This window comes from Typopeltis vanoorti, chromosome 24 (assembly GCF_054136105.1).
Source record: "Typopeltis vanoorti isolate ZY-2024b chromosome 24, IOZ_Tvanoo_1.0, whole genome shotgun sequence".
NCBI classification, from domain to species: Eukaryota; Metazoa; Arthropoda; class Arachnida; order Uropygi; family Thelyphonidae; genus Typopeltis; species Typopeltis vanoorti.
Window position 1 is genome coordinate 52302109 of NC_143572.1, and position 20760 is coordinate 52322868.

The following is a 20760-nucleotide window of genomic DNA, read 5'->3' on the forward strand; positions in this document are numbered from 1 at the left end:
GTCTGTTATCACAGTGCAACGTTGTTACAGAACTCAGCATGGAAAACATCCACCTTCATGTAATGCTATCTGATGTTGGTTAAAGCAGTTTCAAAAGACTTGGTAGTGTTCATCACCAAAAAGGAGTGGGAAGACCAAGCACTTTGCAGGAAGATGTTGATCAAATCCAGGAAGCATTTTATCGAAGCCCATAAAAATAAACTTTATATGGAATAAGAGAGAAATTAGTCAAAACACTAAATTAGCCATATACAAGACAGTGTTCAACTAATTTTAACTTATGGTTTGAAAACTGGGTTAGAAATGAAACACTTGACCAAAGACTGGAGACCACAGATTTGAGAGTCTGAGAAAGATTAGGGTTTTGAACAGATGGCATCAATGGCAATATCATATTAAAAATGAGGATATTAGGAAAAAACTTGACATTGTTAGCATCCAGGAATGTGTTAGCAGAGCTAATCTCAGGTAGTATGGTCACTTAAACAGTAGGGGAAGAAAGCAAGTGTTCTCTGCCAGGTTTGCAGAAAAAAAACCCACAGGAAAACCAAGATATTGGTTGATTGAGTAAAAAGTGCCTTAGAAGACAGAAATATAGGATCTGATATTGTTGGAGTCTTGACAAATAACAAATTGATTTGGAGGAAACTTGTTGATAGGAAGTTAGCAATGATGCAAGTTCTTCTTGTAGTACTATCATAATATCCTGTAACCTCTTGAGGGTGCATGTCAGGAATTTGATGATGACAAAATCAACTAGACGAGTTTCTTTGCAGTAAGGTTTACCACAAACGACTGTTTGGAGGGTGTTCATAACCACCTTCAACTCTGTGCCTACAAACTGCATCTGGCTTTACAGCCATACGATAAACCCCACCATTTCCAATTTGCCCAAGACATTTTGTCAAAAGCTGAAGCAGATGAAAATTATCTTCGGAGATGGATATTTCGTAATGAAGCAATGTTTTGTGTATCTGGGAGGGTAAATTGTCATAACTGCAGAATGTAAGGATCAGAAACCCTCACACATTCGAGTATTCAAAAGAGTTAGTTCAAAGGTGAATGTCTAGTGTGCTTTGTCATGTTTGAAAGTTTGGGATCCTTTTTCTTTGAAAAAAAACAGTGACAACAGTAAACTATCTGAACATGTTACAGCTGTATCTGTTATCCCCAGTTGGAAGATCATCAGCCAAATATGGTGTTCCAGCAAAGATGGAGCACTGCCACATTGGGTACTTATTGTCCAAAAATTTCTTGACATTGCTGACAATGTGAAGGAAGGACATTGTTTACCAGACCCCTGTGACCTCCCTCAATGAACTGAAGACCAGAATTTGTTTTTGTTTCAATAAGGAATTACCATGAGTAGGCATATTTAACCCTTTAATTGCTGATTTTATATTCTACTGACATTGTCCCATGTGCGGAATTAATTTTGCAAAAAATTTATAAATAAAATCAATTAAAATTCTTATTGAAGTAAGAAATCTGGACAGCATCATACGTTCTTGATATACACTTGTTCACTCACAAAAATGGCAATAATAGTGTTTTATAAAATTTGCATAATCAAGGGGTGTCCACTTGATTAAGCAAATTACACACTATGTAGAATCACCATGATCTTCTTCATCTGAAGTACACAATTCACGCCATCTACTGCCCTTCACCACAACTAGTATTTTTTGTCTGTAAATCGCATGTGTTCTGAAGGGCCGATTTGTCTGTGTGCGGAAAAACCTAAGTTTCCGGGAGAAAAAAAACCCTGCTACCTCCTTATGAGATTGGCTAGCTCACCTTCAATTGAAAAAGTCCATATATAAAGATTCCTCCCTTTACGACAAGAATTGAACTTAGGCCTTTAACAATCGAAGGGCACAATGTACCGTCATTCTTCCAATTGCGCTATGGAGGTGCTTAATATGATTAGTTGCACCAGTTCAAAATTTTCTCTTTAGATGTCATACAAGGACAGAAACCCAAGTCAAATAAACTTCACTCGAGTTAACTCGATCGTAGCAAGGTCGCCATTTTTTTCTGTGCTCAAGTTAACTGGATCGTAATAGTTAAAGGATTAAATAATTATAATACTGGAATTAACTAAATTATTATTTACATGAATTAATTGTTCCATCAGCTTTGACTGAAGATGCCTGTGATACTCAGGCAAAAATTATACTAATAAATAATAATTTACGTGAGTTAATTCTGGTATTATAATTATTTAAAAAAGACCAGAATTGTTGCTGCGATATGAACAGTTACACTGAAAATGATGGGGAACACTTGGAGAGAAATTGATTAGTGCTTGGACATCTTATGCTAAAAACTTCAACGCATTCCAGGTATTGATTTTATAGGTAATAAAACATTTTTGAGTTACACCTTCATATTCTGTAAGCAGTTTTATTTTGTTGTTTACGATTTGAAAATTATAGGCCACAGAAACTCCGACAATAATTTAGAATTGCCCTGTGTTTAGATGTAGCACATCATCTGCATAAAGTAAATAGCTACCGTTTGATATCTCTGATTGTTATATCAGGTTTAATACTTAACAGTTTCTTTCATAGTGCAATCCTTGTAGATGATGAACACCCATGCCCTTGCACCTGATTTTACATCAGACCACCTTTCTGTATTTCCTTCAATTCTAACTGCTGACTTACAACTTAAATATACATAATATATTGCTCTGTATGATGTTCCATTTATTCCATATAATTGTAGTGTTTTGAAAAGCTTTTCTCTGGGCACATTGTCATATGTCTTTTCCTGATCTACAAATTTAAATAAAGATCCTTGTTATATTCTCACGATTTCTTAACCTTTTGTTGTAAAGTGAAAATTTAATCTTGACAACCTCTATTTGATCTGAATCCACCTTGTAGGTAGTTTTTGGTAATGAGACCACATATTAATATAAATAGTTTTGTTAAAATAAGCCATTTAGTCGGCTAGGCCATTGTTATATATTTACTTTTTTCTATATTGTGTTCTTAGTTTATTTTATTTGTCTTACAAACTCCTCTTTTATATACTTCTCTATGCGTTCCTAACTCGATCCTACCTAGGAATGATTCCTCTTCGGACACTGGCAAATTTATATTTTTATGCTGCGCCAGCCAGTATCCTATATCATGAATTTGTTCAGGTTCAGGGAATATTCATAGATTGGTTGGCATTCACTCTAACGCACTCTAAATAGATATCGGTACTAATTGCAATCGTGGCCAATGATCTATTACTTAAACGCATTCATCAAAATCCCTCCTGCTATGGTTCTAATTTTTGCAAGTGGTAATTTGAAATCTCGAATTCAGGCATGAGTCAGGTATATGCAACAAAACATGTTTATTGGAACAAATGACAATTACAACTAAAATTGGATTAAAGTACTAATACTTCCAGATCTCTTACTAGGTTAATATCTCATGCTACACCAGTTACACAATGCTAAACTTATCAAAATTGCACTCAGGTCACAATACTATGCATACAAAACAATAGAACTAAATGACGATATTACTCTAAATCAATTCTCTTATGCATGCTACTCTTAAAGACATTTTATACAACTTGTTACTATCTGATAAAGGTCATTCACTAAATACAAATACACATCTAATTTCAGTCACATGCAACTATATAGATTCATTCCTGACATTTTTTTGTTCAACAGAGTTATGCGATCTCAAATTACGAATTCTTATCAGAGTCCTCTATGGATTGTCCACATAACTTAATCTAACATTAATTTCTATCTCTTTCAAAACATACAGTAAAGGTCTTTACATTACCCAGTTCTTTCCAAAGTTCTGTTAACTGCCATGTGTTGTTCGGGTTATCCTTCGTTCGGTTGTCTCGGCATACTCAGAACGACTGCCCGCTGTCCAACATCATAGGACCCTGGCTGGTCCTTTTTCTGTCCACTGGTCAGGAATCCTCGAGGTGAAGTCAGGAACAAAAGCCCAGCAATATCGTGCATATTGCCTTATATTCTCTCTCTTCTTTTTCGCACAACCCTTAATTTTTATGCGAGATGATCCTCAATTTCCTTACTGCCGTTAGGTGCTGTCTTCTAGGGAAGCGTGCTTGCGTCATCTTCTGCGTAAGCAGTACCTTGCAGCATTACGGCCGACATGTGCGTTTCGGACGCAACCTTTGCACTGGTGCTCTTTACTGTCTGGTGATTTACAAAGTTCCAGACAGCTTAATAGGACAAAATTTAACTACTATTTCCTTCTTACAAAAATCATAATATCTGATAATTTTTCCAGTTTAGTTTTCAACTATAAATATTTTTGATACAATTCATATACTATTACACAATTTCCTATATAGCAATTTAGAACTTTTTGCTGGTGAGCAGGTATTATCTAAGTTGGCTAGAATTCTCATGTTAGATTCTGAATGAATAATTTCTTTAAATTTGTTCATTCAGGATCTAACAAAGGTCCCCTTTTTCTAGATAAATTTTTTTTTTTCTTAAGCATCCCTCAATTCTCTGGGGATGACTTACTCGCTGCCCGATATCAGCATAATTAATTATCAGTATTTTGTCACTTGTTTCATGCACGTCCTTGTCTGCAACACCTTTATCTGATTGTCTCCTTCCTTCTGCTGTGCTTAATACTTTAAGTTCCTCTGAGACCAGTCTAGAAAAGTCTTCACTCTGTTCTGAATTTGTGCTTGTATTCTTTTATGCACACCATCTCCCTCAGTTGGTCTGGGCTTTCTCTGGTGTTTTCCATACATATAAGCACCCTTCCTCATCTGTGCTTGTGATCCCTTTCCAAGCTCTATTGTTTTCTTCCTCCTTTTGAACCGAAATTCCTTACTCGCATAATCACAGGAGAAATTGTACTTATATAAAAATTCATTTCCCAGGATTAATCCTAAATGAGGGGAAGAGCATTTTGGTAAAACTAAAAAGCTGTGCTAAACGCACAAACCAAATACGGGTAGATTGATTTTCAGTCTTATAGACCTCGTGGCTTGGGTAGCTTGGGGGGGGGGATACTCCCAAGAGTTTAATGGGTTCTCTCAGAACCTTTATCCTCCCCTTTACATAGGGCTCTACTTCCTGAAACAGTGTTCGGATATGAACGAGGCCTGTGAACCAGTGTCAATTAACGCTCTGATTCTTTTTTCGCATACCCTTCCTTGAATCATCATCTCAAAGCTGTATCTGACCTTCCCCCTTTTTCTCCCCTCTTCTTGCTTACTGCAAACATGAGACTTAGCCTCTGAGAAATCTCTATTTGTTCTGCTTTGTCTGGTGAAACAGTTCCTGGCTACATGTCCCAGCTTGTTGCAGCTGTAACACCTTGGAGTTTCTCGATGGTATTGCTTTTCTCTCCCATTCTTTATTACATAAAGTGATATTATATGTATATGAACCTGGCAAGGCTGTTAAAGTACAGTTACTGCAGAATGCATAACTGTAGTTACATACATTATATACTTATAACATCAATATGAAAGTTTTAATTTTGCTTAGATATGCATTATAATTTTTAAATTATTTTTAGTATCTCTCAGACACAAGTCATCTGGTGAAATGTGCATGCCTACAAATAATTAGTGAGTTTACTCCAGTTGATGGACAGTCTGATGTTAGTCTTAATACTCTTAAACTGTTGGCAGACTTCAGCCATAACCAAGATCCAAGGGTCCGATCAGAAGCTCTTCATTCCATGGTAAGACAAAGTTAATTGTTTTATTATTATTTTTAATATTCATTTGATAAAAGTCATGAAATGTATTCACAAAGTAGTTAAACTTTCGTCCTTATTGTTTTACTATTCTGAATATTTTTACATATCCATTTACTTAATTGTAACACTCTTCTTTTTTAAGTAATTTTTAGGATATAAGAGTTTCTTTTCATATTTATTATTGATTGCACCACATTACTGCAGTTGTGAAGAACAGCACAACATCCATTAACACGGTAGTTGTTTCCATAATTTGTATAATGAATTTTGATCACTGTGTAACCATGAAGGAAAAGATCCATACTTGGGTTGGAAAGTCTCAGATTTGTATCATCACATCTAGGAAATAAGGAGCTTTTGATGGTTTTCAGCAGTTGTGTATAATCATGACCTCTCCCAACCAAGCTGGTCTACTTTCTTATAGCATGTTTCCCTAATGGGCTCTAGTGGACCTAGGAAATATTGTTTCTTTAATCCCCTTGGAGGTAGATGACTTTCATCTTTCATTACCAGGGAAAACATTACCATCTTGTTGATTAGAGTGCTGATGTGGCTTTTGCAATTTTTGGTTTCTAGCGCAGGATCTCTGGTTTCTGTCTTCTCTTTCCTTCTTTTACAAGTGGTATTGTATATGTGTGGGGTGGTGGAAGTATTTTTACTTACTCCCTCCCTCAAACCCTGAATGGTTTAACTCTTAATTTCAAAATAAAAAGAAAACACTATAACTAAACTCCAAATCTGGTTTTCACATAGGTTTGTATCCCAGGATATTTCATATTTAACTTAACCTCTTAAATTAACCTATTTAACTCATTATGAGAATGAGTCTTTAAACACTGTATCCAAAATAAAAATCTTTAATTGACAAATAATACAAATATATACTACAAATCAACTACTTTACTATCCCAGTGTATTCTTTAGGTTACAACTCCAAACAATGTGAAAAACACTCTAGCTACACAGCTTCAAATATTATAAGCTAATAGTTACGGCCTTTTATAGACATAATGTCAAGCATTTTAGTCTCTTGTCTTCTACAGAAATTTTTAATCCTTCTTGAATTCATGCAGATTAACATAAAAATTGCTCTCTATGTGACAGCAACAAAAGACAGTCAACTTTTTCTTGCATCCCAAATCATGGAACACTGAAGAAAACATATCTTATCTTCATCCAATGCACTTCAATAACTTCACTTTCTATGAGAAAGTAACAACAAACTTCATTGAATAAACTTTATCAACAGTTTTATCACTTCAGAATAGCTTTGCCCTCTACATAAAAGCTTCTGAAGAAAAACTGTAACCATATCAACTGTTTCAAATCACTTATCAGACTGAGATTTCTAAATAAAACAAACTTAACAGGGCTCATTTCTATATGAACTGAAGAGCAATAAAGTTCCTTTTACCTTTAACTGAAATAAATCCTATATAGATTAATGACAACCCAAACTTTGCACTTATCTTTTTACTCTCTCAGTCTTCCATTTCTAACTCCTCTTCTAATTTCTGTTCAGTCTTCATATGTCAAAGACTGTGTTCCTTCCTACTTCTGAACAGCTGAACACTTAGCAAGGTTTGGTGATGTTCTTTCACTTTTTGCACATGCTTGGATATAAAATAGAGCAACTTCTGCTCCAGTCCACCATTGTGCACTGCCATTACTGCTTTCAGCACTATGCTTGAAAATAATAGTTATTTTCATATGGAAGGAAAGTTTATTAATTTTAAACTTCAAAATGAAATAAGCAGGATTTATAACATTCTTAATTTCACAGAATTTGCCATTGAGGTAAGTTCACTTTATTATTCCCACAATGTTGAATACAGCAGTAACTTTCACTTTCCTTGTCATTGACTTTTGTGAACATTTTGTCTATTTTATATATATATATATATATATATATATAAATGTCACTTTCTTCACTAAAGTGAACCATATAGGAGGTTATCAAAATAATGAAAACATTACAAATCAGAGAATTTTTTATTAATAAGCTAGTAGCTCACAAAACAATCACAGAGACATCACCTACGATGTGACAGTACAGTATGATATCAGCTATCACATGGCAGTGCCATAACTGATGTTGAATAAGCTGTTGTGCAGTTAGTGTGCAAAATGTCAGACCTCTGTGACCTCCAAAAAGTATGATCATTGGAGTGTGGTTTGTAGGGGCTGCCGTAATCAAAATGGCTGAAATCATAGGTATATCGCAAGCCATGGTATCGAAGATTATGACAAGATAAGGAAAACGTACACAGCATCATCTCCAATCAATTCTCCAAGGTTCAATCGCATTTTCCAATTGCAACATCACTGGCACAGTAGAGACATTTGCAGGAAGAATGGTCCCAAATTCCATTATCTTATGTATTAACACCCAAATTAAATGACTTGTATCAGTCTCTTCCACATTGAACTCATGGTATTCTAACAGTCCAAGGTAAGCCTACAGCTTATTAATAAAAAAATTCTCCAAAAATTTGTAGGTGTTTCCATTATTTTGATAACCCCCTGTAGATGATGAATAACAGTTGGAAATAGCATACATCCTTGTCTTGCAACTGATTTTATATCAACAACAAAATATCTTCTTGTTTCTCCTTCAGTTCTAACTGCTGGCTTACAGCTAAATGTAGATTTAATTGTGTTCTGCTCACAACTGAATTTCTTCCTTTACTTAATTTTCTCATGCTCTATGAAATTCTAGTGTTTTTGAACAGCTTTTTTCTTGGAACCTTGTTTCATTCCTTTTCCAGATCTACAAAACTCATATACAGATCTTATATAAATTACACTTGCCAAGAAATAATATTTTTGTTTAATCCTTTAATCTGAGCATAAGCAAAGTTTGTGTGTGAAGTATTATCACAACTAGGCTGCTTGTATATAGAGGCTAATGATTTTACATGCCTTAGTATCCCATAATACAAAGAACACATTCTTTTGGACATGTATATGCTATGCATTATGTTAAGAGCCACTACCCAAACTGGTTTCAACCTTTACTGAGGTTGAAACCAATGTGATCCAGATGAGATACACAGGTAGAAATAATGAAGGCCATATACAAATACATACATACAAATACATATACAAATGGTAAATAAAGGATTAAATAAAGATCAAACTGATCAGGGTAGTAGCCTTTCCCATAATAATAATTATTATTACAGGCAACTCCAAGGGGTCTTTAGACTCATCAAGTGAGGTCTTAAACATCATGTCAAAAACTATTCAGCACTTGCACAGTATCTATCATACTTTGCTTTGAACACATTCACAGTCTCCAAGTAAAAAAACCTAGTTCTTAACACCCTTGCTAACTACACTCTTGCTCAGTTTCCATGGATGGCCCCTAGTTCTCCCACTACTACTTTTCTGAAAAATTTCCTCTGAATTAATCTTGTAAAAACCTCTCAGCAATTTAAATGTCTCAATCATATCGCCCCTTTTTCACCTATCAACCAGTTTCTTTAATCCACAAATCTTCAACCTGTTCTCATAAGATTCATTCCATAGACCTGCTACCCTCTTGCTCACTCGCCTCTGGATCCTCTCTACCTCCCCCCCTCCCCATCAACAAGAAACCCTCTCACCCAGATCTGTGCACAGTAGTCAAGATGGGGTCTTATCAAGGCTTGATAAGAGAAACAATAACCTGCTTGTCTCTGCTCGTCAAAGTATTCTTCAGTAACCAAATGATCTGATGAGCTGCTTTAGCCACTTTTGCTATGTGCCCCCTAAACTTTAACTCCCTATCTACTAACACTCCCAAGTCTCTGTCTTCATCAATTTCCTGGAATATGGTTTCACCAATATGGTATACTGCTGATAATCTTTTCACTCCAAAATGCATAACCTTACACTTTGCCACATTAAACTGACATCCATTCTCCTTAGCCCAGTCTGCCAATCTATCCAAATCATCCTGCAAAATTTTGACATCATGTGTATTCACTATTGCTCTACCCAACTTTGCATCATTTGCAAATAACTGAACAGTTCCTCTTAGATCCTTTACTATATCATTAATGAACAAATTAAATAGCAATGGTCCAAGAACAGAACCCTGTGGCACACCACTAGTCAGGGGCCTTCTTTTGGACTCTACTCCTGAATAAACTACTCTCCGATATCTCTCCATCAACCACCCTCCTATCCATCTCACCAATCCTATATCCATTCCCATGCACTGCATTTTACTGATTAGAATTCCATGTGTATCTTGTCAAAGGCCTTTGCAAAGTCCAGCGGTATCACTGTAAATCCATTACCCTTATTCAATTCAGCCGTCACACATAGCATTGTACACCACTTGAAAAGAAGTCAGTGGACATCCCATGGGCAAGATGTGTCATGCCATGTAATGAGTCACATGTTTGTAACCAGTATAAATTGGAGGAATATGATGCTCCTAAGCCAGTGCAACTGTGTCTAGGTGACATCACTATGAGAAGGGAACTGATGGAGCTTGAAAGAGGTGATCTAATAGGATGCCATTTTATAGACCTATCTGTTCATCAGATTGTTGAAAAATTGAGGAATCCAAGGTCAATAATCAGTGATACCATACTGAGATGGAAGCATAGGAAGTGAACTGCAAGTGCAACCGCAGTGGACAACTTATCACACTCACATAATGTGACCTTAGCACTGAATGTGTTATAGTCACATTCAGTGACTGTAGGGTACTACAAAAGATAATATTCAAAAAACTCTGCATTCATTGGCCGACACATTGAATGCAGAGTTCCTAGCATTGACTGGAACACAAATCTGCACAAAAACATTTAGAACCGAGGCTCACAGCATGGGTTTCCATGGTAGGAATGCAGTATGTAAGCCCCCATTATCTAAACAACATGCTACATCGTCTTCAGTTGTGCAAACAGAGTGTACAGTGGGACGTAGAAGCTTGGAAAACTGTATAATGGAGTGATGAATCATGCTACACCCTCTACCAATCAGATGGATGGATGTGGGTGTTGCAGATGCCTGGTGAACGTCTTACTAGAATGCATAACCCAAACTATGAAATTCAGAGGTAGTGGTGTGATGGTAGGGTCCTGTTTTTCCTGGTTTGGCCTCAGACCTCTGTTTGTGGTACCATGAACATTGAAATCCAAGAGGTATCTGAACATTCTGTACAATGCAATGCTTCCTACTTTGTGCATTTCTATGGAATTGACTGTTGTCTCTTTCATTAAGATAATGCACCGTATTGTAAGGTTGCTGTTGTAAGATAATGCCCTGTATCCTAAGGCTGCTGCTGTGTGATTTGTGGACACGAATATCATCACCACACTTGACTGGCCTCCACAGAACCCTGATCTCAACCCTATTGAATATCTGTGGGATGGAGTGTCACATGAGGTAAAGGGACATCCATTCCACAACAGTTCAAGACCTGATTACATGCCTATGGAAAGAATGGTCCAAAATTCCCACATTGATTGCTATCATATGCTTGTGAAAAGTATGCCCCATAGGATTGCTGCAATCATCATAGCAAAAGGAGGTCCTACATCTTATTAAGGTGGAGTGCCATGGCTATTTGTTCTTCACACTATAGTGTCTGTTGACTTCTTTTCAAGCAGTGTACATATCTGAAAGATGTGTGCTTTGTATTATGGGATACTAAGGCAATTGATGTGAAGTTATTATCCTCTATATGCAGATATCCTCACAATAAAGTATCTTGACTGTAATCTCACACTTGGATGAATGATTAAACAAGAATGTAATTTCTTGACAAGTTTAATTTAACTTAGTGTTATAACCAAGTGAAAAAAACTTCCTAATACAGATCTTATGTGCCCATGATTTGTCAACTATTGTTTCTAAAACAAAAATCTGATACTGATAGCCTCTATTTGGCCTGAAGTCCTCGAAGTTTCTCTTCCACAATTTTTCTTAGTCTTTTGTCAGATACACTTTCAATAATCTTACCTGAAACACTCAGAAAAAATTCCTTTGTAATTAACACGTTCAATTTTATTTTCCTTTTTATAGATGGGGTGCTACCAGAGCCCTCTACATTTGAACATTTCTTGCCAAACATCATCTACTCCTGCTGCTTTTTCACATTTCAGATTTTTGATAGCTTTTTGCACCTCATGTATTATAGGCCCCTGAGAGCATTCCTCTTGAATATTTTCTGTACCTGTTTTGTCATTTTGTTTCATTTAGTGGATAGTTTGCTATTTCCTTTAGAATGACATTGCGATTATGAGACTTGTCTGGACTTCTCAATAGTTTTAGTTGAGCGAATTTATTAAAATGGTTTTATTATAGTGAGAGGTGTATGATATATAATATACTAATCTCAATTTAAACACTTGTTTAAATTTGTTGTTTCTCTTTTATTAGTTTAAGTGATTTAAGTCAGTTTGATAGAACATACACTCAGTATGTTCCATGAAACTGACTGTACAAAATGATTATACTGAAATATAGCTGATTAAATTGATATCCTTTCATAAGAATCTAACAATGCTGTTAGTGTGATTATTATCAATCTTTTTTGATACATTAATGATTTTCTAATAGTAGTGACATTAATATTTGAAAATCTTCATTATAGCTTTATGTGCATGAAAGAGGTCTGAAGTTAGACTCCACTCTGTATGATGAAATGTGTAAAGCACTTTCTGATGATTATGAAGGTGTAAGAATGGCTGCATTAAAACTTGTTGAAGTTCTAAGTCACATGTATGCAGAACAGTAAGTTACAATATAGGTTCTTGTTCATAGTAAATTTGTATCAGTTTGCATTTGATTGATAAATGATTCATCTTTAACTACATATGGTAATCTACTGTTTATCCAACCTTCAAAATGACCCTTCACTGACAGACTTCAGATAGAGCCTCATGTATTTGTACTTCAATTATCAGAACTTGCCATTCTGATAATTGGATAAATGGTAGTTTACCGTACTTAAAACCTGATTATGGTTGTATAATTAAAATTAATATAGAAATTCTATTTCTTTGATTTAAAAGCAACAGGATTGATAATATTATAATATATGTATATTTCTTTTTCCATACATGAAAGCAGTTTATAGTACTTCACTAATCTTGCAACTGAGTGTTACATTTAATTTTGGAACTGCGAAAGAAGGTCCTAAATTTTGAAATAAAATGGACCATCAGTAAGTGTGGTCAGTTTTCATTACAGCAAACTTGTGGAAATCGAAGGAATAGTTTCTGTGAAGTTCCTTTAGAATAGCATTAATGTTAAGAAGACTTCTCTGCAACTTATTTTTTTTTTTTTTTTTTGGATTTGTTATACAGTGAGTTTGTAATGATGCTGTGATTTTATAGTACCAGTTGACTGTATTCACGGAATGAAGAACATTAGATCTTCATTATTTTTCTTATCCCTTTCCTGGGATAAGAAAACTAACTTTCAAATCAATCATTAATAGCAAGAACTTTTATGTTGGGCTTCTGGAAGCAAGAAGGTTTATTTCCTCCCTCCAGAAACTCAAGTTTTTCTTCTAACAAAACAGTACAAACCAATCCAAGAATCAGTTTAATTGGATTGCTGGTTTGTTATTGGTATGACAACCATATTGTTTTTGATTATTATTTATTTAAGCATACAATGTTTCAGCTTAATTATGAATTAGTTACACTTTTTTGTGGTGTGGAAATCCAACCATTAATGATGAAAATTGTGTCATTGGGACAAACTGTCCCAATGACATCTTTTATTATTTTGAATAAAAGATGTCCCCTTAACAGCCTTTTGGATTGCCAAAATTTGAATATTGCATATATCTGAGGATCATATTCTAATTTGAATCCTGATGCTTCATTATATGTGGGGAGAGAGTGACATTTTGTGAATCTGGTAAAATATTTATTTACATTTGAATTCAAGAATAAATTATTAAATTTATTTAGGCTGATATTTATTATTTTTTGTATGCATAAATGAAAGGAAACTAAAATTCGTTAAAATAAATTATTTAAAAAATTCTCATTAAAATAGTTGATAAGATTGTTAGAAAAGTAATTTAATTATGCAGTAATATCATAGTATCCAGTCCTATACACTTCTTCATGGTACATATCAGCAAATGGTAATATTTTATAAATGGCAAAATAGCTTGTTTTAAGTGTGTTTGAAAAAGCAATTAAGAAAGAGCCTCTATAGCTCATCCAATAGTGATATAATGCTATTTGAACCTGGATTTTAAATCCCTAGGAAATGAAAAAAAAAAACCATATAAAAGGTTCTTCAGCTGAACATGAGTGAGTTAGTCAGAAGTGGTAAAGTTTTTATCTTTCAAGGTCTTTCAGATAATATATGCTTTGATAGATATAGCAGACCATACAAATAGGATTAACTGCCCTATTATAACACTAATTTGATTTCCAGTAGACTTACACTGTAGTAAATAGCATTATAATGGAATGATACAACAAACTATGAAAAACTCTTATAGAACCAGTGCTATTTTAAACTCCCTATTGCAAACAGTAAAAGCTCAAAATCTTCACAGTAGAAAACAGAATTTTTTAGCAGATTTCCTAGTAGACAAATAACAAAATATGGAAAAACTTATACTGATGCCAGTGTTTATCTACTGCAGGAACCATACACAAATAAAGGAAATAATGGAAACAGAACAAAGGAAATCATTAGAAAAATCATATTACTGACAGAACAAAAAGGATTGGCAGGAACCAAACATAAAGAACACAAAACAACATGGAAAAGTACAAGAGTGCAAACAATAATGGGAGAAATAAAAAGAAAAAATTAGAATATGAAATTGCAGAATTAATGTTTAAATTTCAAAAAGTTGGGTAAAAGATAAATTAATGTCTCTGACCTAAAACCCAACTTTCATAATGAAATAAATATCTGCAGGCTATTATTCAGATCAAAAATTCTAAATCAGAACATTTTTTTTTTACCTTATTAATAAAGAATCTTTCAAACACAAAATGAGCTGTTACCCACCCAATCTTCCTAACTTCTAATTAAACTTCAAATTTAAAAAATCCTGCATTTTTTTCATATTTCTTTAATTTACAATTTAAATAGAACAGTATCAATTTATACCAACTTCCATCATTGGGTTTCTGTCAGCGTAGGAAGCTGGCTTGTTCACCAAACAGTTGTGCAAATCATTTTCTTCCTTCTCTTAAGCTGACTGATGTAGGCTAACTAATGTGTATCATCTGCCCTCTTCCCTCTTTGTAATTACACTAACACCAGTTTATAATGAATCTGAAGTCTTCCCAACCAACTAGCGTTAAATCCTGCAGCCATGTATTTTGCCAGCTTGACTGGAAGGAGACCAAATACAGCGGCTGGAGGGGTAACTGTCGAGATATGTATGGACAGAAGACTGAGGTCTCTCTGTGTGTGGGCAGTATGTTTGTGAGTCTGTCACCTTTCACCGCATGTCCCACATCCTTTTTATTTCTTCGTCACCACATACAATGGATCACGACCTAAAGAAGTGCAATTTTGTTGCAGAGCACAAAAGATTCTTCCACAAAAAACAGTTTTAAAAAATCATAAAAAAACAAAAAAAATCCAACCAACAAAACTCATAAAACACAGCAAAATCTAACATAAAAAAACAACACCAGCATTAATTTTTACCAAAAAGTTTCTCTTATGAGAACCAGTTGAAAATCCAGCAAATATTATGATTTTCTCTCTTTTTACATTGTACATTGTGAGAAGTTAGAACTATTATACCCATGAGGTGAAAAATTACCTCAATGTCATGTCCGACCCATGAACTGTTCTTGTAATCTATTGAATTCTTTTAAGCAGTGAGGCTTCATTTTGGCTGATTAAGTTGCCTATCTCTTTTTCTTGATGTTATGAAATTTTCAGGACCATAGGTAAGATAAGCAAGGTCAGACTTTTAAGAGTCTAAGAATTTGTAGTCCTGATGTTCTGGGATCTCCTAATCTCAGTAAATTCAAAAAGCTCGGATCTGCTGAGCCTTGCTTAACATGCCATTGAACTAGACACTGAGTTCTTTGGAATCACACCAAGATTCTTCACTTGGTTTAAATTTGATTATGAAATTGTGAAACTAATATTGTCCTAATGTTAATGACTGTTTGCATACTAGTCTCAAAGTTTTGGAGAGTAATTGAGATGATCTGTTCATATTTTTATTTATTTATGTATATTTTTACAGCTTTTCGTGGTTGTGCTTTTGCATTAAAAAAAGTCTTCGGTATGGTCAGTCACCAATTAATTTTTGCTAAATCATTAATTAAGTTTTGAAAAAATACCCTTCCAAGAGGATGCTTATAATGTCAGGAACACGATGATGATGAAAACACTTTCTACAAAGGAAAAGAAAGGAAACTGCCATAATTTGATAAATTTCAATGTTCTGAATTTTTTGACATTTACCTACTTTATCTTAAAAAAAAAAAAAAAAATGCAGTATCTCTTAAAAATTCTTATATGAAAAAGTGAGCCAAGTACTGACGAAGTAGAAAGTTGGCAGTTTAGAATTTGCTGCTTAACAGACACTTTGAATGTGTAAAATTCCCTCTGAATTTGAGCAGTAACATAACAGCAACAACACTGCTTCTAATTATTAAAAATACCAGTTATTTGGCTGCAGCCAAATTGCAGGCAACCTCCTGCTTACTCATTTAGTTGCTTTTTAACATATGAGATATAAGAAAAGTTATAGCAATGCTTGTTCTAAATGAGAATTGAGTGAAAGAATAACATATTATTTCAGATACATATCTGTAGGAACCAGTGCTGAGAAGATTAGGCTTGCAGATGATGCCTTTGCTAGAATATGCAACATGATGAATGACTTGTCAATGAACGTTCGTGTCATGGCTGCTTCACTTTTGGTAAGCTTCTGCATTAAAATTTTTTTATTACATATTGACTATATAGAAATTATTAGCAAGGCTCTTTTAAATATGAGCCTTTCCAATTTTTGGTCTTTCTTATATGCCTTATTCTCTTATAGTATTATTGCTTACTAAATTGTTCATTATTAATAATTAAGTTAAATTTAATCAGACTGAGTTTTTCATCCCACAAAACTTGTAAACTGACTTGAAAAATGTGTGTAGTTGGCAAATATACATACTGTTTTGATCATAATTCCAACCCATCTCAACCCAATCCTTCAGATTTCCTAATCAATTCCACATTAATCCAGGGCTCTGCTTTTCATCCTCTTCATAAATGACCTTCACCCACTCAAACCCTATTTATAGTTTTTGTTGATAACAGTATACCCCATTCGGCTTTTTCATTTCACATCCTCTGCAGTGCTTGAATATCCCAAGATAAGAGCTCCTTCATAACCAACGCATTAAACATAATCATCACATCTTGCCTATTTATATGTGAGGATAAGTCTGCTATTGAGTAGTGTGTGGAGGAGAGGGATTGATATACATGATATTGAAATTAACTGGTTACAGCAAGGTAACCAGTTAATCGCTAGTGATATGAAGAATTGATCATTAATAGCAAATATTAAAATTTGGAAAGTTGAAGTATTTGTTTTCCCAAAATATTTCATTATATTGATTCTAATCTAAATGTTTTTTGATTGTTTTCTGAGTTGTTGCTGTGTCATATGACATCACTGGTTCTGTCCATCTGATGATATCTCTGAGCCAATCAGAATTCATAAATGCATTAATGTAGTTATATGTGTAAACCTAAGAGTTTTGTTTTGTTGAAAGTTTATATGATACTGAGTATTTTCAGTGTTTAGTTATAATGGCTGAAAAAAGTTTTTTTTTTCCACAAAAGTGATTGAAGACATAAGTGTTAGAAGTAAACATATAGCAAAAAATAGTGTCATTAATAAATAATAATATATACATATATATAATATAATAATAATAAATGGCCTTGTGTTACTTATAAAATGCATGAATTTTTTTCTTCACAGACTGATAAACACATAATACATAAGTAGTTAATATCTTTGAAAAAGGCATGTGATAAAAGGGCCAAGAGGAAAGCTCTTCAAAATGTTGAAGTTATATGGTTTGCAATGCCCACACTTAATTTGTAAGTCAGTTTTTGGAATTGACTGATACACAAGATTCATAAAATGAGGTGAATGGCAAAGCCATGCTATTCCCATTGCTATTCATCATCTATATAGATTGCATTATCAAAGAAAGTCGCATCATATCTGATATCAAATTTGTAGATACTAAACTTGGCTTTTTATGCAGAAGATGTCACAATACAGGGTGCTTATGATTCAAAATTGTATAACTGAGAAGAGACCTCCACATAGCCTTTAAAGAAATGCAGAGAACTGACCAGGGCTTCTGACCTAATGTTCAATCTACACTATCTCATGGTGCACCCTGTTAGGTGCACCACGAGACCTTCCATGACCTGGAGACTGAATGAATGAAGATGGGGTGGCAATTTGGGATTTATAAGACCAAATTGTATTCTTATTGACTTAAACTACAATGTAAAATGATGGTACAACAGGACAGAATTTCATGCTGGCTGGAGTGTTGCCCAGTTAAGCAAGGGACCCTATTATTTTGCCAGGGAAACAGGGTGAACAGTGAAAAGTCAGCTACCGGAACTAATCCTGAAACACATCCCAACTCAACATCACCAGAGCACTCTCTTCCTCTTCTTTATTGCAGAACTGTGTATATTTGTGCTTCAAGATCTTCCATGATCAATGCACTAAAAGCACTAATCTCATCATTCTCAAGTGGAATGAAGGTAATGTAGTGAATTTCAATGCTGTTGAAACAAACACATTTCTGTTGTATTACCCAAAAGAAAGATCCCCTCTTGGGCTGACTTTCACATCAAAATTTGATATGTTTAAACATATTCTGGCTTAAACATATCACATTGATACACCCTCACCACCTCCAAAAACTTGCTATTCTTTTCATTCAAAACACTACTTCTCTATTGCTCAACTGCTAGTGTAAAATATTGTTAATTATTTAAATTTTTTGATTAACTTTTGTCTTAACTTAACTTTAATTTTACTTTATTTTGCTTCACTAAGTTAGGACTAGAAACTTCTTTAACACAAACTTCTGAAGGTTAGGCTTATTATTATTATTATTTTTTTTTTTATTATTATCTGAGATCTCCAGGGAGTCAAGGACTCATCGAGAGAGGCTGTAAATTACCTAACCCAGCTATCATACCTTCCCTTAAATTCATTTACACTAGATGCGCTCACTACCCCTAAGGGCAAATTATTCCACTCACTCACTGCTCTCTGAGAGAAAAACCTAGCTCTTACCCCTTTCTTGACTGAGAACAACCTTAACTTCCACGGATGCCCCCGTGTTCTCTCCCCACCTTCCATATAACGAAAAATTTCATCATTTGAAATGCTATAACACCCATTCAAAAGTTTATAGGCCTCTATCATATCACCCCTCTTTCTCCTGTTAACCAGAGTCTGTAATCCACATACTCGCAATCTGTTCTCATAATCTAAATCCCATAATCTGGATATAATCTTTGTAACTCTTCTTTGCACCCTTTCCACACCTTCTTTATCCCCTTGAAACCTGGGAGTTCAAATCTGCACACAGTAATCCAAGTGCGGTCTTATCAAAGCCTTATAAAGAGGTAAAATTACTTCCTTATCCTTTCATGTCAAGGTTCGCTTCAGCATAGAAATTATCTTCTGAGTTGTATTTGCAACTTTTTTGCTATGTGACCTTTGAACGTTAAATTCTTATCCACCAATACACCAAGATCCCTTGCCTCTTCAGTTTCTTGTAGCATAACCCTGCTAATATAATATGCCGCTGGATCTCTAATCACGCCAAAGTGCATAACTTTACACTTACTAACATTAAACTGATAACCATTTTCATTTGCCCAGATTTCCAGTCTATTCAAATCATTTTGTAATTGCTGAATATCATAGCATCCATGATTGCCTATCTTCGCATCATCAGCAAACAATTGCAAATCTGATGATAGACCCTGCTTGAAATCATTAATGTATAGATTGAACAATAATGGCCCAAGGACTGAACCCTGAGGTACACCACTGGTTACCTTAAATCTGTCAGATTCACACCCACTGTATACCACATTTTGATATCTGTTAACCATCCCCTGATCCAAGTCAATAGATTATGTTCCAATCCTATATTCTCCAGTTTACGCAACAGCCTGTCGTGTGGTATCCTATCAAATGCCTTAGAAAAATCCAACATTATCATAGTGTATCCATTTCTTTTATCCAATTCGGCCGTAACATTGTTATAAAATATGAGCAAATTGCTAAAACATGACCTTCCTTTAGTAAACCTATTAGTAAGAACTCACATACATTTCTGTATGCGAGTTCTTACTAACTTCTCTAAAATCTTCACTACCACACCAGAAATACTAACATGTCAGTAGTTAGACACATCAGTTTTTGCACCACCCTTGTGCAATGGAACTATATTACATTCCTTTGGTATCATTCCTGAGCTGAGACTCAGTTATACAAATGTGTGAAAGGCTTAGTCAATTCAGCTGAACATTCCTTTAACAAACAGGCAGATATTCCATCTGTCCCTATTGACAAATTCTTATCCAGGTTATGCAAAAGCTCTTCAACCTCATTTTCATGAACCTCTAACTCTTCATCCAACGTAGCAGTAGCACTGTGCACTATACTACATACACCAGTTTTATTTATCTTAGCAAAGTGGGCACTCATTAACTGAATAATCTCCTTAGCTTCCGACACTCGTGTACCATCTGCATTCAATAAAGTTATTCTTCCACATTCATTCTTTCTTTTGCTTGCGGCATAACGATAAAATTCTTTTGGACCGCCTTTAGATTGCTTTTTCATACTCCTTTAGCTGGAGTATGAAAAGAAATTGGCTATCCAATTTCTTTTCATACTCCATTTTAACTTTTCTCACAATACTCGTTACTTTTCTGGCCTGAGTTTTATATATTTCATAACTCCTCTCACTCTTATTCTCATGATACTCTTTCCACATCATCATCTTCTTGTGGATTTCTAGCTTAA

At 34.6% G+C, this 20760-nt stretch overlaps 1 protein-coding gene across 5 annotated transcripts in view; it reads left to right on the forward strand.

The window, feature by feature from the left end:
* Window positions 1-20760, forward strand: part of LOC150093195 (integrator complex subunit 4-like) — a 220672-nt gene that overhangs the window by 52300 nt on the left and 147612 nt on the right. For all 5 annotated transcript variants that reach the window (XM_090413369.1, XM_090413370.1, XM_090413368.1 and 2 more), the window contains 3 exons: window positions 5535-5702; window positions 12316-12455; window positions 16477-16597. In XM_090413369.1, the coding sequence (XP_090269495.1) occupies window positions 5535-5702; window positions 12316-12455; window positions 16477-16597 (429 nt within the window). The remainder of the gene's footprint in view (window positions 1-5534; window positions 5703-12315; window positions 12456-16476; window positions 16598-20760) is intronic.